The 25,960-nt window shown below is 38.1% G+C and overlaps 2 protein-coding genes across 2 annotated transcripts; one reads left to right on the top strand and one right to left on the bottom strand.

Annotated features, from left to right (window-relative positions):
- The first annotated feature begins 1,299 nt into the window (after nt 1-1,299).
- Nucleotides 1,300-8,030, top strand: pex16 (peroxisomal biogenesis factor 16). The gene is made up of 11 exons (XM_028435409.1): nt 1,300-1,578; nt 1,645-1,680; nt 2,424-2,500; nt 2,571-2,704; nt 3,468-3,568; nt 3,891-3,977; nt 4,475-4,606; nt 4,688-4,760; nt 4,936-5,055; nt 5,123-5,187; nt 6,647-8,030. Exons 1-11 carry the CDS (start codon nt 1,446-1,448, stop codon nt 6,703-6,705), a joined length of 1,017 nt encoding a protein of 338 aa, XP_028291210.1. The 5' UTR covers nt 1,300-1,445; the 3' UTR covers nt 6,706-8,030.
- On the bottom strand, nt 7,620-25,231 carry LOC114454724 (ADP-ribosylation factor GTPase-activating protein 2-like). The gene is given in 17 exon segments (XM_028435394.1): nt 7,620-8,937; nt 9,533-9,657; nt 11,293-11,380; nt 11,467-11,596; nt 13,324-13,476; nt 13,539-13,667; nt 14,699-14,830; nt 14,914-15,050; nt 16,045-16,097; nt 17,906-17,962; nt 18,082-18,187; nt 19,551-19,631; nt 21,035-21,166; nt 21,269-21,341; nt 23,457-23,575; nt 25,161-25,195; nt 25,198-25,231. Coding segments are annotated over 17 exon segments (1,605 nt in total). The 3' UTR covers nt 7,620-8,916.
- Nucleotides 25,232-25,960: the final 729 nt, after the last annotated feature.

Here is a 25,960-nt window from a genome sequence, read left to right as displayed (position 1 = left end):
GTCTAAAAACGTAAGTTAAAAGAGAACATGCAGTTTGTCTTTGGTACATTTCTCAACTTTGAAATGTTTCATCAGCCGCAGAGTCTCAGCTTCTTTACTGACCGCCCAGTAAATGCCTGTAGTTATAAATAGCTTTAGTTTGGTTTCTTTCACTTTCGAATTGAGTCTCATCCTGTCTCATCTTTTGTGTGTGTGTGTGTGTGCGTGTGTGTGTGTGTGTGTGTGTGTGTGTGTTTGGCAGCTTATAGTGGCCTGTGCAACAGAATCTAAATAAATGTCACTAAAATGTGTGCATACACGAGTGTGTATATGTACAAATGCAAAAGTTTGTGTATGCATTTTATTCAGTTTGTTCCTGTTGTTTTTATTATTTACAGCACTTTGTGTTGCATTTCCATTTATGAAAAGTGGTATATAAATAAGGTTTTGATTGATTGATTGGATTCCAATCAATTTAAATATTTCTCGTACATTTCTCTCTCTCTCTCTCTCTCTCTCTCTCTCTCTCTCTCTCTCTCTCTCTCTCTCTCTCTCTCTCTCTCTCAAATTCAAATTCAAAACAGCTTTATTGGCATGAGAAAACAGATTTACATTGCCAAAGCAAGTGTGAGAACCATGTACACACGAAAAGATTAAATGTTATAAAATTTCTGCAAAACAATAAGATTAAAATAAAGTAATAAAATAGGCTTTCACTAGAACACAATTTACAACTAAGTTATAAAAGTTGAGTTTATGTACAGAATTTTACATATATTAATATACACACACATATGTGTTCGGTGATAAAAGCACATACATACATAGACACACACACACACACACACACACATATATATATATATACAGTATATAGGACATCATGTACACAAACACCTACATATGCATGTATGGGCAGACTATCTATATATACATAAATCTCTCTCTCTCTCTCTTTTAACTTTTGATCTGACTGTTATTATTACTGAACTATTTTAAAATAACTTAGTATTTTATATTTAACATATATTTTATAACGAAATATATGATAATATTATGATATTCTTTATTTTCTTTTTGGTGTAAAACACGTTCCAAATTGTGATCTACAAGTATTTCGTCTAATTTAGTTCAGATTTATAATAATAATAATAATAATAATAATAATAATAATAATAATAATAATAATAATAATAATAATAATAATAATAATAATAATAATAATAATAATAATAATAATAATAATTCATGCATTTCTCGCCGGGGGGAAGATCATCTCCGTCGGACTGGGGGAAGATAATTGATGTCGTTCCTCTCTAGCGGAAGTAACAGCTCATGGCTCAGTTTGACGCAGAAGTTTCGGTAAACATTAGCACTTTAAACGCTGTAAACACATTAACACTTTCCGTGTGGACGCAGATTGAAGCAAACTTTAATGAGGAGTGCGTGTTGGCGCTGGAGTAGAAATGTCCAACTTAAAGGAGTCCGTGGAGAAACTGAAGCGTTTCTACCAGCGCTACATCGACTATGTTCAGACGAATCCAGCTTCTGCAGCACAGCTGGAGACCGCAGCGCGAACCTTCTCCTACCTCATAGCAGGTGAGTCTAAACACGGACTATCAGTGTGTGAAGAGGGCTCTGACTAAAGCTGTCTTTACTCTTCAGGTCGGTTTGCTGATTCTCACGTTCTCTCTGAGCTCGGTAAGCTTATATACACACATATGACACTTTTAATATGTAATACGCTGTCTGACATTTTTGTTTGATTGGTCAGAAAAGGTAATGTAGGCGTGGCTTAGTGTTACTGTCCCACCCCTGCGTAAGTAGTTTTAGTGTGCGTGTGCGTGTGAATGAGCGGTGTGATCGGAATAATGCTGAGCATATATTCTGTTAATCAAGCTGGTGTTTTGGTTTGACTGGTGACCATGTTATCTTGTGACAGGCTGTCATCTGTGGAATTGGACTGTGTGTATCCCATAGTTTACAGAGATCTGTAAAATGGGTCTGAAGAATATTGTGTTTCATTCAGTTAGTAGTTTTGTTTGTAAACGTAAAGATAATTTATTATTATTTCTTAATCAGATGATAAAGACATAGTGTAGGCTTCTTAGATGAATAAATCAAAGATCATTTGCTCAAGACAAAGATCTGCACTGTAAAAACTAATTAATGAAAAGATTCTCACATTGCATTGTGGGATGTGGAGTCCCGTAGATGGATGCAAAGTGTTCTTACTTCATTTTTACATTGATTACTTGTGTTTGACCCCTAAAACTCTCTATTTTGGGGTTTACAAAAAAAATCTGAATCCAGCTGAGGTGTAGTTGCACTAGTTTATTTTGGAGATGTAAGGACTATAAATGTATCAGAAAGTTAATAAAACATGACAAAAGTAAAACAAGTCGTATTGTAGTCACACAAACATCCCTGTGATGTTCTTTCAGTCTACTCAGCCTCCAACCTCCTGGTCTTATTCAATGACAGCATCCTGCGTAAAGGACTGAGACGTTCCATCTCTGAGGTGAGTGTTGCTAACGCTCTGTTTGTAGCTGTAAACGTTCACACGCTGACCCGCTCTCCTCCATCGACAGTCTCTCTCCCAGCAGAGGCTGCTCACCTGGCTCTCTGTGCTGGAGTACGTGGAGGTCTTCCTGGAGATGGCGGCCAGCCGGCTGTGGGGGGAGTCCGGTCGCTGGTTGGTCATCGCTTTAGTCCAGATGTTCAAGTACGTTCCTGAGAACTCACTCACACTTCTTTCACTTCCATCCTCTTTATTCCACAGCTGACCTGTGGGCGACCATACTGTCTCCTCTGTTCATCAATAATGCATCAAAACTCTCACTCGTCTCACAGTTCATTCAGGTTTTAATCATAGACGTTATTGGAAGTTAAGAATGGAACTTTCATTAGAATGTTCTAACACGGCTTTGCTGCAGGATTGATTTCCTGAAGGTTTGTAGGGGCTACAGTTCTCCCTGATCACAAAAAAACACATCCTGAAATATTATTGGCAATATTGTTATTACTATTGCCAAAAATCAAGCAGAAATTGCAATATGACATGGAATGTAGCCTCACACATGCATGGATTGGATAAATATCACACTTTTACAGTTTTTTTTCCCCGTGCACAGGTTTGGCAAATAGACAAACGTGTCAATTCTCGCTCAACATATGACGTGACATATTTTCCAGTGTTCCTGTTCCTCCTTTCCCTCCAACGTGAGAGACATTAAGTACTTATTTATTTTTGATTAGCTGTCCGTGACCCACCAGTTGAGAATCCCTGGCTGGTCTAATGCATGTTTGCCACGATTTTGGGAAGTTTAATTGCCAGTAATAATATCTGATTAGAAAAACAAAATGGGAGCTTATTCTTCTTCTTCACATTTGTTTCCATGTACAAGTACTACTTTTTTTCTAAATCTGTAAATGTGAGGTGCTATCTATAATTGTTGTGGTGAAACACTCTCTGTTTGCGTTCCCAGGGCGTCTTTTCGCCTGGTGCTTCTCCTTTGGTATAAGTCGGGCCTGCAGACGTCTCCTCCCCTCGCTCCCATGGACAGAGAAGCAGACGTTGTCGCTGCAGGTCAGTGACCTCATTCACTTAAAGCATTTTAATATGCGGCGTTTTGAAGAAGTCAAAGGGAACATTGACAAACTGGCCTTTATGCATCAGGAGGACTAAACTATTGTTTCATATCTGTCCCTTTGTCTTTATTCTAATGATGTTCTTGTAAGGGACTGGTGCTGCCATCGATGACCGACTAATTTAGGTTTGCGTCGCTTAGCCTGAAGCTTAGCATTAGCTCACAGAGACACAGGCTGTAGTTGCCTCATCATATATTAAACTAATCCTAGTGTAACTAAAAGTTAATTCAATCTCGTGACGGTTAATTTTTGTTCCTCAGAGGAAAATGACGAAAAGCAGCAGGATGATGACGGCGGCGTCTTTGTGGGTCGAAGATCAGGACGGGTCCTCAGACCCCTGGGCAGCGGTAAGACTAACAAATGCCTGAGAAGAAATGACATCAGGGCTTTTTCAGGAAATAATTATTATTTTATCATTTATTTTAAATGTATATTAACTTTGTATTATAGTACATAATCTGAATCATATGATATAAAAGTGTAATTGATGGCACATATACATATTGCATTATAATAATGTGCTTTTTATAGTTTGTAAAGATTTAATATAATAATGAATGAATGACTTAATATAGATATTTCAGTGTGTTTAATGTACAGTGATTCGGTATGTATTTTTCATTAAGTATGCATATAAGGTTAAGTTTGTATAACAAAACATTTTATTGTAAGATGAAGTTTCTTTTAGCATGTATAAGATAACTCAAACATTAGTTATTAATTAAAGCAACCAACACGAGCGTGGAAACGACCAGATTTGTCTAGTTAAAGTTTTTTTTGTAAATAAACAGCGGTTTGTGTTTGTGTAGAAATGTTTCTAAATTGAAAACTTTTGTCTTTCCAGCTGCTGCTCATCAGGCTCAGCTGTGGGGAGCTCCACCACGGAAGAAGAGAAGCAGCCGCTCCAAACCCACAGCCCTGGGTCTGCAGGAGACCGTGGCAGAGTCCGTGTACATCACTCGACCGCTGGTTCACCGTATCCTTCCGCCAGGATCAGGAAAACCAGGCTCTAACTCTTTCAGATGAACGTTGTGTTTTTCTTACATCACCTGTGCAGTTTTCTGCCTCGGCCTCTGTGGGAAACAGTCGTGGAAGCCGTGGCTCGTCTCTGGCGTCCTCGAACTCTCCAGGTAAATAAAAATGATCTTCCTCAGATTTCATTAGGATAATCTGTAGTAATGTATCGTAAGAAATCTGTACGAGATGAGCCGTGTCTGAGGTCTGCGTGTCCTGCTTTGAACTTTGAATGTAGTGATGTGTCCCTCTGCCTCTGGTCTGATGTCACTTCCTGTTGTTTCTCCCCAGCCTCACCGCGCTCAGTGACGCTAAGTTCAAGAATGGCTGGGAGAAAGCAGAGGTGAGGAGGAGAACCTTCCTCCTGCTCTACTACCTGCTGCGCTCGCCTTTCTATGACAAATACTCTGAGTGAGTGTCGCCCTCCGCAGGACGATCACAGTCAGTAACGCTAAAGCTAACGTTGCTTCGCACACAGGGAGAAGATTCTGGTCCTGCTCCGACTCCTGGCTGAACACGTTCCAGGGATCGGACTCGTGGCTCGTAAGTAATCCTGCTTTTAGCCGGTGTTGGGCTGTGAGTCACAGATTAGGAACCATCAGCTCTAAGTGAAAAATTACATGTCGACAGTGGGTGTTTAGTTGTAAAAGTAAGTATTTCGTCTGCGTGTAAACGTTCACACTCAGCGAGCACAAAAACCTTGCGTGTGTGTGTGTGTGAAACACTGTTTAAGACCACAGAGAGGCTATAGAACAGGGTTAAAGCATCAAAACTTCACGTTTTACTGCATGAAGAGTAACGATAGAGAAGTGTTAAGGATACCAGCAGCCTAAACCTAGAGCAGCAGAACTAGAAAACATGAGCATTTACACAGGAAACAGTGGGTTTTGTGTTGTTTTGTCTATTTTGCTGTAAGCTTTTTACATTTTGTTTGCTGTTTTGGAGTCATTTTATGTGTTTTTGTTGTCATTTTTCATATTTTATTTTTAACTCTTTTTTTTCTTCATGTATCTGTCTTTGTCTGTATTTTTGTTGTAATTTTGAACATTTCTCACTCATTTTGTGTTTTTTCTGGCCTTTTGTGTATTTCTGTCATTTTGTGTGTTTCTGGAGCCGTGTTGTGTGTATATATTTTTAGGGGCTGCACTAAATTAGCATATTGCCAATGTATTTACCCTAACCTAGTCTAAATATATGCTTTCCCACAGAGGGAAGTCTGAAGCCCTAATAGTGGAGAAAGTTTAGACTTTCACATTTCTAATGCAGCACTAGATTCACATTGAACAGTGGCAGTTGCTCTCAGTTGCTCTCAAGGGAACCATGGCAACAGAGGATATGCGTGGGTTGCATGTTGGGAGGGGTGGGTTGCATCAGCTAAGCTTCCTGTAAACTGTTCATTTCCAGTAAATGCAGCCCAGTGTCAAAATGAAAATGAAAGTGTTCACGACCACATCAACAGGATGCTGAACACTTTTGTTTAGATTTGTGGGAAGATGTAACATTTGTTTTAAATAGAGATATGAAAGATATTTCAGTGTAAAACATCACATGTTCAAACTTATATATTTGGATATCAAGTAGGAACCTTATATATACTATTGTTTAAACTGTATTAAATGTATATATATATATATAAGTGAGGATATTTGTGTTTATTTCTAAAGGAACAAAACAGCAATAAAAACACAGAAAATGACAAAGACATTTAAAAAAATAAATAAATCAATACTTAATGATTCCAAAAACACGAAACAATAGAAATATACAAAAATGATAGGAAAAAAATATAAAACAAAAACCAAACCCTTTGTTATTTCCTTTATTCATGCTGACATGAATGTTGATAATGAGACCCTCGGATCAGATACAATCACATCGTTTCCCACAGTGATTAAAGTTTCCCATCTGTTTTATCGTTTTATTTTGGTTAGTCCTGAAGTCAATTCCGTTACCATTAAAGGGCAGTAGTTGTTTGTTAATTAGTGTGTGCGTGTGTTTTCAGGTCCTCTGATGGATTACCTTCCTGCCTGGCAGAAGATCTACTTCTACAACTGGGGCTGAAGCCTGACTGGACGATGTTATTGTTAACACTGGATGAAAGGAGAAGAAACGGTCTGAAGGTTGTTTTTACTGACAGTGAATCACAGACGGAAACACTCACTGCTCTGTGGACATTTGTCAGTTTTCACAGACGATGAATATTGTTTTGTTGCTCTGGACAAAATTCTTCAGTGACTCTCAAAGCAGCAGAAATGGAATTAAATAAAAGGACCCACCAACAATGTAAATGAATGATTAATATTTTTGATACTCGACAATACTTTTTATACTTACATTTAATTATGTTTTTTTGTGAATCTGAATGTGCATGAATGAGGGGAGGATTTGGTGGTAATCGAGAAACATTTAAATTTCCAGAAACAGTGAAATGATCAAAAAAACATTACTTGACAAAAGTTAATTTGACAGTTTTTAATCAAAAACTAAGTAATTCTCATTGATTAATGACGTGGATGTGATACATTGTAGTTTAGTTTCTGATTAATTCTTGGCAGTATTTTAAGTTTCTTTTTTTTTTTTAAAAGCTCCACTTTGTTTGCCTTGTCTTTTTTTTTTTTTAGAATTCAACCAACCGAATTTAGTTTTTCAAAAATAGCTGTTAAACACTTATATAATCTTAAATCTTAAAAAACATAAATATGTATATTTTCTTTTGCAACATACATTTTACAACATGTCTGTCAAAGAAAAGTTTCTTTAAAAATAAAAGACGAGTATATATTTTTGACCAGCTGTCCGCGACCCACTTTTGGGTCCCGACCCACCAGTTGAGAATTGCTGCTCTAAGGTGTGCGTGTGTGAGCTTTCATGGTTTTTAACTCGCTCATAGGATTTCTTTATACAGCCGTTTGATTAACTAATCCAAAATACATGAACTCAGTGCGTTTGTATTTGCTTGTGAATTAAAACCTGTCTTGTGTTACTAAAATGCTGATTTTTTTTTTTTTTTTTTTTTTTAAGAATAAAATGATCAGTTCATTGAAGTCATTCAGTTTCATCACAAATCACTTTTTTCACGTTTGTTTACAGTGATATTCTGTTCTCTCTAACTCCACGTTAATTGGAAAAAAACAAGAATTTAAATGTTTTTCTTGATTCGGGTCAGTTTGTTGAAGAATGATTGAGATGAAATGATTAGTGTCATGATTTTGTGTAATTTTCTTATTTTGTGAATTTTCCTGTTATTTTGGTTTATGTTTTTGTTATTGTTTTGTGCAGTTGTGGCAGTCTGTATTTTCCTTATTTTATGTGGTTTTGGAGTTATTTGTAATAATCTTGGAGTTGTATACGTAATTTATAATTATATAAAACAATTTTGAACAACATTTAGTGACACACTATGAATTTACACAGGTTTGAAGCGGATCTAACAGTTTGAGAAACAATTTTAGTTTAAAAACTACAATTGCCCAATAAACTAACAGACCACTATGGGTTGATTGAGGACAACCAGTGGTCCACGAACCACTCTTTGAGAAAGGCTGTTCTTTACTAACTGGTACCAGAATATTTGTCAGAGGAAGAAAGTGAGAGGATGTCTGCAGACACGAAGCAACACCTACAAACCGCTTTAGTTCACACTATAACATCCTCCTAACGTCCTGTTTTTAATAAAGATAAGATGAAACTATCCACCTAAAGCACATTAATCCCGCATTACATGTTCCATCACTCATGTTCTCTTTGATTTTAATAGTATTTATGACAGACAGACATGAAACAGCAGAACTCCGAGCTCACAAACTCAAAACAGTTGGTGCATCGTGGGAAAAAAAAATACAACCTGTGGATGAACTGCTGCAGCAATTCTTCCTCCAATCACTTCTAAAAATATATAAACACTTTTTATACCACACAAAAAGTCAACAAGCATGGAGCATCCAATAAAATCACCAGGAACCGAGCTGGACACTGGTCTATAAGAGAATAGAGCTCAACCATCTCTTTGAAAATCAAGGACTTTTCTGTGCAGGAAGTGACATCAGCATTTTGAGTAGTGGGTGGAGTCATCAGAGAATCGTCCTCTGATGGTTTCATGTCCAAAGTTAAAACTGACAATGAGAGAATACTGAGTCCTGGAAAACTGTCTCTGTCCCGAGTCGACGCTCAAAGCTTCAGTTCTCATGCACATCCAACTCTGCACGGGCGCCGCTAATGGATCCTCCCACCAGGGGGCGCCGCTAATGGCTCCTCCCATCAGGGGGGCGCCGCTCAGTACGAGCCATACCGATCCTGTAAAAATATAACGATGTCACAAACCTGCTTCTTAAGTATGGCTGTGTTCGAAATTGCATACTAACGTACTGCTCAAAATGACAATGTTCCAAGTAGATAGTATGAAAAGAATGAGTACGCAAGAAATACCCGGATGTATACAAGACATTTTTTAAGTATACACGGTGGGCACACTAGTCATACTCAACTGCCCCATGATGCATTGCTGATGGAATGTAAGATCGTCCTGGATCGGCTTCGAGTTAAAAGTCAAACATCCTCTTTTCAAAATAAAAGCATCTCTTCTTGTCTTCCATTCGTTTTTTAACCTTTTGTAAACAGGCTCTTGTTTTGAAGTTAACCAGAAGTTTTGTAAGTAGCACAATGGCAGGTCTAGAGAAATGTTTTATAGATCAAATCACCACGTTATTATATTTGGTCACTTTTTTTGCTTAAAATGCTTTCAGAACTTTCAAAGGTGGCGAATTAAGAAAGATATTTATCCTCATACTTATAGTATATACTAGACAGTATATACTCAGAGTTTGTAGCATATAGTACAGAGTGTGCCATTTCGAACACAGCCTATATTATAACAGGAAGTGTTCCTCACCTGGATCGTGTTCATAACGCCGTTAGCGAGGACGGCCATTTTTCCAGCGACGGTCTTCACCCCCTGTTTGAACTGAGCAATGTCCGGGCCGGACGGCAGTACACTGTCCAATCCTGAAGCTCGACCTGTGCAGGAGGAGGAGCTTAAATATTCCACAGAACTCCCACTGATAGACAACACGGTTGATACTGCACAGATTTTTAACTCATGAGTATTAGATTGAAAGTGTTTACAACACGTGTTTGACTCTGGATGTTTTCCTCTCCATCATCTGCTGCTCTAACATTTGTGTCATCTTTAATTTGATTCAAATCAAATAGGAATCCTTACCAACACAAGAATAACAATCTTAAACTTAACTCAGTTTCAGTTCCCAAACATCAGCATCTTAAAATAACACGTTAATGCAGAGACGTTTCTAGCCATTTGGTGGCGTAGAGTAGATCATAGACTGTAAAAACAATGGACGGGACAAGCTCCTGAGGAAGTTTTATTTTTAGAGCTCCCCCAACTGACTGGCTGCAGTATAGGTCATAAACCCCGCCTCCTCAATGAAAACAGATGGGATTTGGGTCAAACTGTAAAGTAAAAATACTCTTCACAATTTTTTCCAAACCTAAACTTTGCTGTGATCATTAGTTATTATCAACCTTCATTGTGTTCAAGTGCTCATTTTTCTGTGAAATTTGTTTTAAATGGGAAAATGGGATTTTACGTCATATATGACAATGATTGACAGATGCAGATCTTGCGTAGCTCTCTTTGTGAATAGAAGTTATGTTGTGAAGGAAAGCCGAGACGCCATTTAACTAGATATTTGAATGTAAATATATCATGGTTTTGTACTAACTCTATGACCTGAACAAGACGTTGGTAGAATTTCCAGTGGGAAAGATACTTATGTTCTTGGCTGCGTAACTCATCAGGGCAGTACGTTAAATGGGCGGGGCGTGTTACTCGGGCTCCTCCCGCCAGACCCTACTGCACAGACTCTGGCTCCAAATGACGTCAAATTTGCAAGATGGAAGCACCCCATAGCGCCATATTTTTGGCTTCAAGAACGTTGAGTGGGAACAGCTACAGTGTACGCACACTGGAATAAACAAATTACATTTTGGCGCCCCCCGCTGCCAGGGTTTTTGGGGCACATGAAAAAAAACCTCACTGGGCCCCTCACAGTGCAAAATTTTTATACCGTTTTATTTAAAACTATGCATTTTAAAGATATTTCTGACAATCATTAATTAGTAGGGGATGCACTGAAAATAAAACAAGATTTATTTAGATTAAATTATTTGCTTTAAAAAGCTAAAATACATACAGTAAATTTTATAGAAAATTTGATTTATTATTTGGATTTCAGTAGAAAGCAAAATATACATTTAAGTTCCACAAAAATGAGAATTTTCTGGCTATACATTGTGTTTTGATGAGATGAAGAAAAACTTTCTATCAGTAACTTCGACCTTTCACATCCATTTTTTCCCCACGAATCTTTGGTTTATTTATCTATGAGGCCTACACTATGTCTTTATCTGATCAAATAAATGATCGTCTCAAGTATCTTGAAATAACTGAAATCTCTAAACACTTCATGTTAATGCCAAGTGCAAAACTTAACTCTGATAGCAAACATTATAATTCTGAGCTCAATTCAATCACACAATCCTTTCAACAGTCCGACATTATCGTACGTCCCATCAGTAGTGCTGACGTGCACGTCAACATATGATATGAATCCATTATTAAACAGCACTGACCTCTGTGGGAGTCGTCGTCTCCAAACAGGTCGGCTGAGCTGATGGAGGTGCTTCCTGACATTCCCTCCAGTCTGGTCTTTGCATCGTACTGTAGACAGAGGAAAGGAAAGGTCAGAAAAACACATGAAGGTTTGGATTACAGCAACAGAACAAAGAAAAGCTCCCAGTTCAGACCTCGGCGCTACTCTCACGACCAAAGAACATGTCTGATGAAATGGCTTTGGCATTCGCGAACTTCTGCCTGGCCTCACTGGACTCAGCCACTGGAACTGCAGCGGCCTCTGCTTTCCTCCTGCTGGGAAGTCTGGGATGGATTCAAAGGGTAAGTGAGACGAGGACAGACAATGTCTCAGACAAAGCCAGCAGTAGAGACCAGACTTTGTAAACTGGCAAAATTACCTTGACATTTCTTTATTGCACAATGATTTGATTAAAGATAAATCACAGGAGATCAGAACCAAAGAACAAATCAATCACCAACGTCACCTTCCTAAACCAAACAAGCCTAGATACACACAAAGACTTGCTTGATCAGCACGTTAGATTTACTTTAGGGTGTAAAAGGCCCATGTTACGCTAAATTGACTTTTCTGTGCTTTAAACATCATGAAGTGCTATTTGGGCTTCATACACATGCCCAAAGTGTTTTTTTTCATTGATTCCCTCAATCGTTAGTTAGAGGATGACTTGCTCCTTTCTTACAGCAGGACACTTTGATAATGAATTTGACGCGGCACTGAGCTGGAGAAGCCGCGCCTCCAGGAAGCTCTCTGCCGTGACTGACATATAAACAGATACGCCCATGAAGGTGAGCATTTCCTTCGCACAGTGCTATGCATGTATTTTCTACAGTCTATGTATGTACCAGTGAACGCCCCGCCCCCACGCTCTGTCTCGTGTTTATAAAGCAGCATGAGCTTGGCTACGCAGTGGGTGGGAGGAGGAGGGCGGGCCGTCCTCTGGCCCTACATCACCGTGCGGGGAGGAGGAAGTCAGTGTCCCGTCTATAGACACACCCACTCATTAATATGCATAAGTAGGCTGCAAATCAGCCCATTTGTGTAGAGTTGCTCAGAAAGTGACTTTTCAGAGGCTAAAACTCTGGAAAACAGGTGAGATTGGGAAAATAAACCTCAAATACTATGTTTTTGGGGTTCTTAGAACAAATGGAGATGGGTAAAAAATAGCATGATATGGGACCTTTAAAAGTGAACTTGTCTCAGGGTTTTGGCTCCCCTTGCAGGTTCATTAAGCTCTTTACTCACCAATGGGTGTTTTTAATAGGGGTGAAAGTAACAAATTACAAGTACTAACAAGACTGTAATTGAGTTGCTTTTATAGGGACTTGTACTTATTTTTAGTATATTTCTAAATCAGTAATTTTACTTGTACTTAAGTATGTTTTAAAAGAAGTAAAGTAATTCATTACATTTCTACACCCAACCATTACTGAGAAAATTATTATTTTTTGTTTTAAAATGATCAACGGACATTGTGAAAACAAATACTGAAATGACCAGACAACAATCAAATGCATCACATCATAGTCGACCAATCGGATAAAACGTAATGCACCGCACCAAAACAGCTTTGAATGCTGGTTATTTTCATTATTTTTTATTTTTCAGAGGTAATAAATGTAGCAGTACTTAAAGCCTGAGAATTTTTCCATTATGAATTGAATTCAATGGTGTAATCTTATTTAAAAAAAACAAAACAAAAACAAAAACAAAAAATGTACATTTTGACAAACCTTTTATTTTATACAGATGACTTCGTGGAAAATAAATTAAGTTCTATGCTAGGTAACCATGGCAAAATGTATTACCAAAAATAAATGTGGTGGGTGAAAGTAACTATTACCTTTTCGTTTGTTACTATTTAAATGAGCTACTTTTTACTTGTACTTGAGTATTTTATGTATGACTTACTTGTAGTTGAGTACAATTTTAATCAAATAACAGTACTTCTAATTCATTAGGATGTATCAGAGTTAAAATTTGTTGGTGTTTGCGAAGTGTGAGCTCTCGCCTCTCTCCGATAGGCTGAATACTGGAGATGGTAACTTCCTCCTTAGGCTCCTCCTTTTCCATTGCCCAGGAGGAGGTGAAGGAGGTGGAGCTTCCTTCTGCCTCCCATCGGGAACCAAAACTGTCGCCCACTGTGAAGGGGTTGTCCTTATATCTGTAAAATGAAAAGAGTTAAAACGCGCATGCAGTGGGCGTGGTCACATGAGCGACACATACTTGGGGGGTCCGGAGGTGAAGCCGGGCTCATCGAACATGTCCAGTTTTGACAGAGATGAGAGTCTTGCTGCCATTGGGCTCTCCTGTTCGATCACCTGCATCTCTGACATCACTGAGTGTGACACGGCACTGAGGCAGGAGACACACAGCAGACGTTCACACACTAAACTAAAAACACCCTAAACTAAAAACACACACCTGATCAACAGGCTGTTTTAAACGTGCCATGGTTCATAAGTCCCTGAGGGTTTAGTGATTTTCTAAAAATACATTTATTTTTTTAGTTCATTCATGTTTCGCTTAAAAAACTAGACTATAATTTTGTACATATTTAAAACTAATAAAGTCTTATCTTAAATTTAAAAAATAAATGCCAGAGTTTGTATCTCATGAGCAACTTGTCACGGGCCCGCCTGTGGTTGGTGCTGTAGAACTACATACTGTATCTAAAGGTTTCAAACAGACTTATTTAGCAGTATATTCATAAAGAACAACCATTTCAAATTAAAATATATTTTTTAAAGTTGGCCAATAGAGAGATCATTTTTTGATTTTTAAACTGATCCATTCATTCATCTATTTTCCGACCTGCTTGCTCTTTTTTACCAGGAGTGAAACTGATCCAGAATCAGTATATTGATCTGGATCCCCTCCAAAATGTAATTGAATCTTCCATCGGCATAAGGTCTCTCATTCATTAATATTTTATCCAAAACTGTTAAGTACAAAATCCTGGGGAAAATATTCCCTTTTTGGCACTTTAACCAGACAGCTTTGATTATTGTATATATCTGTATTATATTTGTACATTGTATAATTGTATTATTATTATTATCTTATTTTTTTTTTTTCTACTGTAATGTGTGCACTTGTATTTAATCCTGATTTAATTAACAGTCTTAATGATGTATGTTTTCTTTTATCTTTATTTGTTTAGTGTTTATTCTTTTCATTTGTAAGATTTCTGGAGCCTGTGACAAGCAATTTCCCCCTGGGATAAATAAAGTATTTCTGATTCTGTAAGTTTCACTGCCACCTACAGGTGAGAACAGTAAGTGCAGCATTTACACAGAGCGTTGGTGCATCACTGAGGACATTGTTTGCTGATTTTTGTCAATGTAGTCATGTCTCTGTAGCTCGGTCACGTGACAGGAAGTTACCTCCTGTTGCCGAAGCCCATTCCCAGCCTCTCAGCCTGCTCCCGCTTTTTTCCCTCCATGGTCTGAAGCTTCTTCTCCTCCATCTTCCTGTCGATCTCCAGCTCTTTGTAGGCCAAACGCATTGATGCCACGCTGCAGCACAGACATAAGACATCTCTCATCACACTGCTTTCATTACGTCTGTTTTTAGCCACACGGCATCAGGTCTCCCTTACATGGATTCTTCAGCTTGTTTCTTGGCCTCGGCCGCCTGCTCCTCCCTCAGCTTCTCCGCCACTTGAGCCTGTTTCTCCACCTCTGTGAAACTCTTACTGCTCACCTTCTGAGCACCGAGTCCTTTCTTAGTGCCGAGCTGCAGCAGCAAACAGCACACAGTCAGAGTGTTAAAATGCAGCTTTGTCCTTATCAAAGACTTAAAATGAGTTATTTAACAGGGTCCTAAACATCTACATGTTTCTTCATCATCTAATTTAAGATTAGTTTAATTTAAGATCATTATGCTTGTTAAATCAATAATTGTAGTTAATAATTTTGTATTTTGGGGGATTTTCCTGGTAAAAAGAAAAGTTTATTACTAAAGACCGTGTAAAGTAAATTCTGACATTTTTAACTAAACAAATTAAATAGGTCATAAATGTATTCCTTAAAACATGGGAAAAGCCATTCAACCATTTAAAATTTAATTGCATTCAGGATTTAATGGGTGGGTCAGAAATCAGGGCCGCGTTACGTAACGGAGCCTTATTAGCATATACCCATCACTGCTGCTGAAGCACACCAAACTTATTCGACCTCCAACGGGCGCAATTCGGCCCCTAGCCAAAAACAAACCTCATATTTGGACTGAGGGGAGTAAAATGCATCCGATGGTGCCACATTTTAAATGAAATGAGCACTTTTCTACACCGCAATTTCGTTTAGCGGGCACAGATTTAACTCTACCCGGGAGGGATGCACATTTTTGCACTCGGACCTTTCCGCTAATACCTTGTTTGGTCTGATCCAAACACTTTCGGAAGCACTATTGACACTAGAGCCGCTTTCACATTACTCTCTCCCATAGACCTTCCCGCGCGTAGGTGTGGTTCCAGAAACTTCTGACACGCACCCAGCGTTTCAGATAAGGGCTTGTTTTTCAATGATTTTGAGACCCAATTTTATATACTGACATGTTTCTGTGGTGTGACGAACTCATAACACATTTATTTCTGCTTTACACAGACTTTTTTTTAAAAAAAGGTGACTTTTCCAAATTGTCTTCGTTCTATAATACATTATATAAAGTATTGGTAGATAAATTATGGTGATAATATATAGTATTATCATTGGTTTTCCCTATAACTCACTCCTTTTTTAGCAGCCATCGGCTTCTTCTTTCCGATGATGGATGGTTTCACATCTACAACACAGAAGAAAAACTTTTGAAACGGTTTAAAGCAAAGAAACAGTTTGAAGGCTTTAAACTCCAAGCTTGTAAACACAGCAGTGTTGGTTAAAGTTGACAAACAGCCCAGTGAGTAAAGGGTTGCTATTAATCAGACTTCAATCCCTCACATGGTTAGAGGAGGAGCTTTGTGCTGCAGCTTTGCTGGTGAAGCTGTGAGACAGCATTAACCGTGATAATACGCACATCTGGAAACCTCTTTATTGTTAGACATTGCATGTTGTTATATTGTCCAAAGAACAACATGCTGGACAAAAAAAAGGTTCATCAAAACTAATCACTGAGGCCATGGAGAGCAGTGGAGGGTGAGGAGCCAAACAAGCAACGCAACCAGGAGCCAAAGCAGAAGAAACACCTGCGAAGGATCACCTTTAGGTGTCGGTAGCTCCTGTGATGACAAACGCATGGACTCCTCTAAAGAACGGCAGAGAAACGTTCTTTAACATGTCAGTTAAGTCTAACTTTATTTTAACTGACACCTGCATAGCATTATATGAACAGAAAATCAAACAATACACCCAATACTATCAGTTTGCCTGCATCAAAAACTTTCTCTCTCCTTCGCCTCACCGAGCACAGATTCATCATCATCAAGTTTCAGCTTTAAACGTTCTCCTGCTCCCGGTTTTCATCCATAAAGGCTCAGGTTCTGATGGATCAGCTACTGGTGAGAATAGAGCATTTTAACCATTAAAGAGTAACTAAAGGATTTGGCAGGAAATTCAAAGTGGAAACTCCTGGAGCAGTTAAGACACGCCCAGTCTATATAATAACATCCCCAAAGAACAATCTATGCTATGCAACTAGCTACTCGATGCTCACTGTACCTCTCTATTTAGAATTCTCTCAATTCAACCTTCTCACCACAGAGTCTACAAGGGGGTAGCTTTTATAGAAGGTGTGGGGCCTACAATGGTGGTTTGGGACGGAAGCCGTCTCCAAAACATCACAGAGCATCATTCCATTAGAATGTTACGTGTAACTCAAAGGTTAAGCTCAAGAGAATTGCCTTTTGACTCACAAATTAAATGCCACGATAAAACTTAAAGGGATCCTCCACGGTTTTTACAAATGTGGCCTAAAACCTTTGAAATGTCCTTATAAGAAGATCTATGCCGAACAAAACGCATTATTTTGCATCATATATGTTCTATTAACTTCTAAAAATGGAACTACTTTACCGTTTGAGAGTCGCCATGTTTAAATTACATCATTAATGACGTAAATCGCCCCTTTTAGTCCATTGAGTTCTATAGGAGGTGAAGCATTCAGGATCATTTAGCAGCCTTTTCAGTCAAAATGACAACTTGTGCTGCTTTGTTATGCTCTAAAAAAAAATCAGTAAAAGTTAAAAAGTCAATGTAAACCTCTTTTGTTTACCAAAATTTAATAAACAAAATCCGTGAGCTGAAAAAATCTGTGAATGCAGGGGGCGACAGTTCCAACTCTGCTGTTTTGTAGACAGCATGAAGAAGAAAGACTTTAATGTGTTAATTGTGACGAATTAATTACAGTAAAACTTTTCCCCACTCCAAACAGCACAGAACCTATCATTTCACAAGTTCCCGGTATACCCATAATACTGATGCACCAGCTAAAGTTAATGTTGTGCTGGAAAAAACTGCTTCAAACCTCCAATCCTTTTCAGAAGGGTCGTCGTATGTAAAAACCTGTGTTTTAAATATTCTAATACAAACGCTATGTTTGTCTATTTGTGTTTGGTGTGATGTAAAAAAGAATTGGATAAAATACGAAACACTCACCAATAGAGGCTTTGGGGGACGTACTCAGACAGTCGATACTCGGTCCGTCCTCTTTCGCTAAAAAACACAATTTCAACTACATCAGAATATTTCATTCAGACAGCACAGTTTGGTCCCTCATTGAGACGCTGGTTGGTGTGATGAATAAAGAGTGAGCGAAAGAGTGTTTTACTCACGGGCGTCTACTTGGGATTTAATCTTAATGTCGACTGGCTCTTGGGCGGTGGTGGAACCGTTCTGCTCAGGCTCCGACGGCCGTGCCACACTCCAGTCGTTCAGACGCTGAACATAAATCAAAACACACAAAAGATAAAGTTAGTCGAAGTCCAATATTTTTTAACTTCTGTACTTTGGAGTCTCGGCCCAAAAAAGGGTAGCAGACCCGTTTTCTAGTGAGTGACTGGCTTTTGACTGAAGAATAAAGAGTAAAAAATTACCGTCTTTTAATCGGAAAGGGCTCAAAATGCCGACTATTCACACTTACAACCACTATGCGGTGACAATGCCTTGTAATGCAAATTGACTTATGTTTTATTTATTGCCTTAAGCGTGCGAACAACTGAGGTCAAAATAAACGTCATATTTCTATGTCTCTCTCCAGGATCTCTGCTGTGTAGTTGTTCGCAGTGCACACAGGGGGGCAGACTTCACCTGCTCCAGAGCATTTTTTCAGCTCCTTGAATTCTAATTTTCACACTGTCAAAAATAAAGATGTAATGATTCACTCAACTCCCGATACGATTCTCTCACGATTTATTTTACAAAATGGGACTGTAGACAAATGACTGAAAAATATTCCTTTATTTTTTGGGGGAAAAAAAACTAGAAAATACTGTACTATTTCCTTTAATTTTCATTGTCAAAAGAATCTCTTGATAAACTATTCAAAACAATGCAATTTAACTAAAAATAAATCTTGAATGAAATAAATAAAAGCATAATACAAATGAAGAAGAAGCCTATTCATTTAAATTCTGGTTTTACAGTAAACAATGCAAAACGGCATAAAAGTTATTTTTCTTTTTAAAAGTGCAACTGAAAATGTATTTTGTGCCTTAACAATTGGACTTAAAAAAAAAAAAAACAGTCTGCATTGTATTTACGTCAGGTATTTGTTTGGACCAGTTGGCATGCAGTTATTCTAACAGTGAAGAAGAGATGCTATGCTAGCAGACAGAGCTAATAGAAAAATGTGACTTTTACAGATATTCACATAATATTCCAGATATTCTTTCAGTGCTAAAGGGGTAAGGAATCATTTATGAACATGTTTAAGAGTAGAAGGCTGCCAAAAACAAAGTAGTAGCAGATTCCGCCCGCCGCCTCAGCATTTGGACAAGAGAAGGATAACTATATTGCGCCCTCTGCTGTTTAAAAAAAGTACTGCAAGTCAATTTTCAGAGAATTGATGTGAATCGATTTTTAACTGCCTTACGATTAATCGTTTCACCTCTAATCAAAAAGCAAATCTGTGCTTCATGCTCAGGTATAAATTGTTGGGGCTTTCAGTGGGTGTTGAAATGAACAACCTAGAGCTATGTGACTCAAATACACAACATGGTGTGCTGCACTGTGGATCCGGACACCTTTGGATCATATTTAGCATGAACATGATCAACATTTTGAGAGAACAGTCTCTTCCAACCTGAGTGTTTTCCCCAAAGAAGTCGACCTCTTTCTTTTCAGGAGTAGGAGGAATGCCTCCCGCCGAGGACTCAATCCACAGCTGGAACAGACAGAAATAATCATTATGTAGCAAACACAAGGAGTGTGACGATATCTTGATACGGCAATATATCACAATATTTTTTCACACGATCGATTATCGATATGCTCTCACTAAGCATCAATTTTTTTTTCTGTCTTTTTTTCTACTTTTTCACTAAAATGTGCAGGTAGGTCTTCTCAGAAATTTTGTCACTGTTGTTGAAGGAACCAATATATTGTTTACTGGAATATTGCACTATAATGATTAGGGGTGGGAACCTCTGGGTACCTCACGATACGCGATACAAAGCTCACGATAATGATCATCTCACGGTATGACGATACTGCGATTATCGATATATTGGTCAGAAATCATTCTACTATAATCTATGACATACGAAGAAAAAAAAGATGAAGTGAAAAAATAAAATTTTTATTTCATATCTCTGAAAGACAATAAATTTCTTACCAGTGACACCATTATAGTGCAATACTCCAGTAAACAAAATATTGGTTCCTTCAACAGTGACAAAATTTATGTGGACGTACCTGCACATTTTAGTGAAAAAGCAAAAGATGTATCGCCGTATCGCCACACTCCTAATAATGATGTCACTGGTAAGAAAGACCCTTTTTTTGTTGACAAAAAGCACTATTGGAGATACTTATTCGTTTACATTGGTAAGTTGACACTTATTTACAGAAATGTTGCACTAAAATAGTGTCACTGTTCATAGGAGACCTTTTTTATTGTCTTTCAGAGATATAAAACAAAAATGTATTTTTTCACTTCATCTTTTTTTCTTCGTATGTCATAGATTATAGTAGAATGATTTCTGACCAATATATCGATAATCGCAGTATCGTCATATCGTGAGATAATTGTTATCGTGAGCTTTGTATCGCGTATTGTATCGTGAGGTACCCAGAGGTTCCCACACCGAGCAATCACACAGGACAATATCAGTTTGCTATGATGACAGTGATGTCATCAGTTGATGCCAACTGGCTGTGATTCCCCACTAGTCTGTGAACTCTGACCAGGAGTTGCCAACATGGCTCAGACTTTAATAATCCTGTTACTGTTCTTACATAACAACTGCCGTTGATATCTGCAGCTTTCGGTTCCATAGATTAACACTCACTCATAGACATTGAACAATTAAAACCATTGTAGATAATACGCCAAACTATCAAAGATATAAAATTATGCAACCTGACCAAGAAGATCAATTCAATAAAAACTTAAAAATATGGGTTTTTACTGGAACTAGGCAATTATACCAATAGGTCAAAGTTCAACAACAAAATCAACGAGATGATCAGATAAAAATAAAATCCTAAAATAATAACATGTTTGTTAAGGTAATAAATGCTTCCATTGCAATTTAAACCAGTCAACTGAACAGCTGCAACACTCACGTCTGTGCCGTATTTGGAGAGTGCGGCGTTGGCCTGCTGCCTGATCTTCTCCCGGTACATCTGAGCTGCACGACTGTTGTATTTCGCATTAGTGTCGTTGGTAGAGCAGCCATGTTGGCGGAAAAATGCCACCTTCAGAGGCAAATAAACAGAAAGGGAGAGAGTGAGGTGTAGCCAAGAAATCAAACACCAGTGAAGCCATTTTTATGATTTGATAATAAAATCCTGACTTACAGCATTAGCATTTCCTCCGACCTGCATACAGCGCAGCTGAAACCAGTTCCAGTTAGAGTCCAGCTCAGTGGACCTGATGGAGGACAGAATGTGTGTGAGAAAACAAATAATGAAAGTGCAAATCACACAGAATGTGTAAATCTCTGCCCGTGTATGTATATGTATGAAAAATCTGATACCTGCTGCTAACTGTATAAGTGTAGTGCAGTGAGCAGTTTTTTTTTCTTTTACCGGAGGTTAATAACCAAAAAATGGCATCTGCCACTTCCCAAGCAAAGGTTGTGATTTATAAAAATAAACGTAGCGTAAGAATGTACACACTGACACTTCGGAGACGCGGTAAAAAAAAACAAAAACGGTAACGCGAGGAGGTGGTGAATTGATACATTTAATCTGCTCACATATCAGAGTTATAGATCCACATAATCATACCCAAGCCTATTGTGTTATAGATGTGAACAGTGCCATTATGTCATATTAAAATGTTTATATTAAAGGGGCGATATTATGGAAAAAATACCGCCCCTAAATAGCAAAACATGCTCTGAAATATTCCTTAAAGAAATTCAGGAAGTTTATAGGTCCTTCACAAAAACAATGACATTTAAAAGGAAAAAATTAACTCTGTCCCATGGTTAAACTCTAATTGTTCGAAATTAATAAAAACTAGAGATCAGCTACTAAAGACTTCAATTAAATCTGGGTTGACCACGGACAGACAAAAATATACATCAATGAGAAATAAAGTAACATCAGAAACAAAAAACCAAAAGCAATTTTTTTTTCATTAATATTATGAAAAATGCCAATGGAAATGGAAAACAAATTTGGCAGAATATTAATAAACTTCTAGTGAGGCAGAAAAAGAAAGATACAAATGACTTGGCATTGGAAATTAACACCAGAGAGTGAATGATCCTGCTATACTAGCACAAGAGCTGAACTCCAGGATTACAAGGATCCATCCTGGGGCCCATCTTATTTTCACTTTTTATTAATGATCTGCCAGATGTTTGCAAGGTGTGGACATGCAACTATACGCCAACGATGCAGTGATCTACACAAGTGCCAACTGGACCACTAGGGCCATAAGCAGGGGTGACTGTCAGGTGCCTGTGAGGAAAAACTACCTTTGGTCAAAACGTCCTCTCCTACAAAGGCAGCGTTCAGTGGAACAGTTTACCAACCACAGTGAGGGAAGCCCCCAGCTTTAACACTTTTAAAAGTCATTTAAAGGAGTGGCTCAGATCAACCCAGACTTGTGACCACAAGTGATTTAAACTAATATTTTTATAATGCACCTTAGGGCTATGTGCAATTCACTGTTGCACTTCAAATAAAAATCTTAGAGAAAGAAGCACATTAGGGCTATGTGCAATACACTCTAGCACTTTAAATAAACAAAATTAGAAAAGGAAGCACGTTAGGGCTGTGTGCAATGCACTATAGCACTTTAAATTAAAAAAAATTAGAGAAAGAAGCACATTAGGGCTATGTGCAATGCACTACAGCACTGTAAATAAACAAAATTAGAAAGGAAGCACGTTAGGGCTATGTGCAATGCACTATAGCACTTTAATTATATATATATACTTTTATTATAATTATTATTATTTTCATTAAAAGGCCATTCAGGGCTATTTGCAATGCACAGTGGCACTTTAAATAAATTATTATAATGCGTTTAAAGCACAGAAAAGTTGATTTTGCTTAACATGACTACTTTAAGGACCGCAGTAAAAATTAATCTCAGACGCTTCTTTTCCCCTTGTCACATTTTACACTGCAGTGACGAGCCACTGACGACTCCTGTAAATAACAACGTTAGGCCTTCATCACTCAGACGCATCTCTTCCTCGTTCTGAAATTTCTTTTCCTTGTCACTTCTGCCACGAACGATAGTAGAATTCCATTGGTCATGCAAAAACCATTTATGGTAGGATGTGGGTTTCTTGAGGGCAGAGCATGAAGTGAATTCACCTGCACCAACTTCTAGATGGCCTGTGATTTATTAAAGGTGAGCTCTGCACAGTTTTATGAATCAGATTTATTTATTTTTTTTGGCGTGGTGCATTTTCCGATTTTTCACATACGTTCACTTTTAGTGTGGATAATACTCAATGTTTTATAAATGAGGCCCTGGAGTAAATTAATCAGCTTAAAGATGAGACTGTCACTGATGAGTCACCTGATGAAGCTGAGGTGTACGCCCAGCGAGCGGTGGATCCCGGAGCAGTCGATGCACAGGAACACGCCGTACGGGATACTGGCCCAGCTTGGGTTTTTGGCGGCACAGTCAAAACATACCTGGGGAGTAAAAAAAAAAAAACAAAACAAGCTCCATAAAAACATCTTTAATAAGTGATAAATAAAAGCTTGTCCTCACAGGTTAGCTGTAACACAGAACAGGTCGATAAAATAATGGAGATGTTTACATTCCCAAACAATGATATGTCTTGGACCTGGGAGATTACAGCATGGCTATTTGTGTTTGATTATTGAATAATAGTTCTGCTCAGTAACAAATGGTGAAATACAATATTGCAGCTGAACTGAAATTAGAAAAACTGTGTTATGCAAATTATTATAACTGCTATCATAAAGATTGGTTTAAAAAAGTCAGTTGTGAAAAGAAGTTCTTTGGATCAAAAGGTCTCGTTTCGTCCAGAGGTCTGAACAGAATGGACACAATTGGTTTTCCAGCATGATAACGCACCATGGGTAGCAGAGCTCAAACTATCTCAACTGTGGTTTCTTTACAATGACAATGAATGTTCTGCAACAGCCCCCACAATTCAAACTTCATCTACCGTGTGCTGCTGTGGCACATATTTTAAACTCATGGACAAACATTGCTTCCAGTTTGGTCCATATCATGATTTATTATGTAAAATTGAGATAAACAAGTATTATGAGAAACACCATAACGTTTAGCTTTAAATAACTGTAACTAAATGATTTGCTTTTGATCAGATTATCTTGGAGCTGTAAACCATAGTTTATGTTATAAACTATGAACACATATTGGTATAAATTGCAACTAGTTTTTATAGAATATCGTTGTAGTTGTAGGAATTCCTTCAAAGCCACACTAAAAAATAATTATGTGCAATGAAAATTCATAAATATTTCTATAAATTGTAAGGTAAGTTAAAATTTATGGTATTACAATATAAAATGTTGATTTTTTAAAAAAAATAGAATTTAACTAAAAAATATGATAGATTTTATAAAATATACTATTAAATAATAATTTCAATAATAAAGAAGCTACATGCATAGGAACAAATGCAATAGTTGGTCCAACCAGGGTAAGAGTGAGGTGTATCATTTGTTAACTGGATATTAATTAACTATTTGAGCGTGAATATAATGAACAGGGCTACGTTAACCTTCAGTGTTAACGTAACCTTTACGTAGGGATGAAGTCTTTTATTTCAGGATTCAAACATTGTTCACTTTTTCTCATGTAGATCAAACAAATCAGACTGTCACCATTATTCGGGTGAGTGGTGGTATTTAACAGTGTAATAATGTGTTCATCTCGGTGTGCAGCTCTGTCACGAGTGTTTACGTGTCACTACTGCACCGGTAAGCTAGCTCCGGTTAGCTTTAGCACCCAGGTAGTTTCCCATTAGCTTCAAAAGTTATTATCCCGTTAACTTCCTTCATCTTTGGTTAGCTTTCCCACAGCGGCTAGGGTTTGTTTCATCAGCCTATATGTAGAGTATAATGAGGTTGTGTTAGCTTCTCTATTAGCTTCCGTCGGTTTAGTAGCCGACCGGGCCTTGGCAAAACGGATAAGCGCAAACAGCTGTCTAACTCCTGCCGTCCCGGTATAAAAAACAGCGTGACACACACAGCGGTGGCAGTGGTAAGGTGACCCGGGTACCTTGTTGGTAGGAACGGACCGCAGCCTTTTAAAATGGTGAGAATCTCCGTCTTATTCGGTTCTACTGCCATCTTAACTCCGTCCCGCGTGGTGACAGAAAGCGTCAAGTCAGCTACGTCACTACGGGCACCTCGCTCGCTCAAATCAGGCAAAAGGAAAGGCTCCTCTTTCTGTATCTTTGTATAGTGTACACTTCTGACTTGTTGTAAATTTATATTTAAAAAACTTGAGGATGTGTCATAAAATTACCATTAAAGTTATGTTAATAATAATAATAATAATAATAATAATAATAATAATAATAATAATAATAATAATAATAATAATGCGTGGCGTGAAAGTTTTGTTTGGTTGTCAAACATGTATATATGTGGCTCATGAGGTACCAGGAGGCGTTTGTGCGGCTGGGTCTGAGTGGACCTCCAGGATGTGAAAAGGCGACCCTGGTAAAGGCCGCAGCAGCAGCTTTTCTCTCCTCCCACTGTGCTTTCCTGTCCGTTAGCGGCGCAGGCCTTTACTACGACGTCGGAGACTCTGAGAAGACTTTAGCGCAGGTAGGTACGTCCCTGCCATGATGTTTTAATAAAGTTTGTCTCTTCTTTACTCTACAAACACCTCCACCTGTTCGTGCACGTGCAGCAGTTTACTACAAGTCAAGTAAGTCATACATAAATATTCATGATGTATATTATGTTATTAATGACCAATTATGCAATTACAAATCATAATTGACCCCCAACCCTACAATAATGTATAATGCAATCCCCCCCAACCCCAGGCGGCTCTTTTGGCTCTTAAAC

This window comes from Gouania willdenowi, chromosome 3, assembly GCF_900634775.1.
Source record: "Gouania willdenowi chromosome 3, fGouWil2.1, whole genome shotgun sequence".
NCBI lineage: Eukaryota > Metazoa > Chordata > Actinopteri > Blenniiformes > Gobiesocidae > Gouania > Gouania willdenowi.
This window is presented reverse-complemented; position numbering and strand designations above follow the sequence as displayed.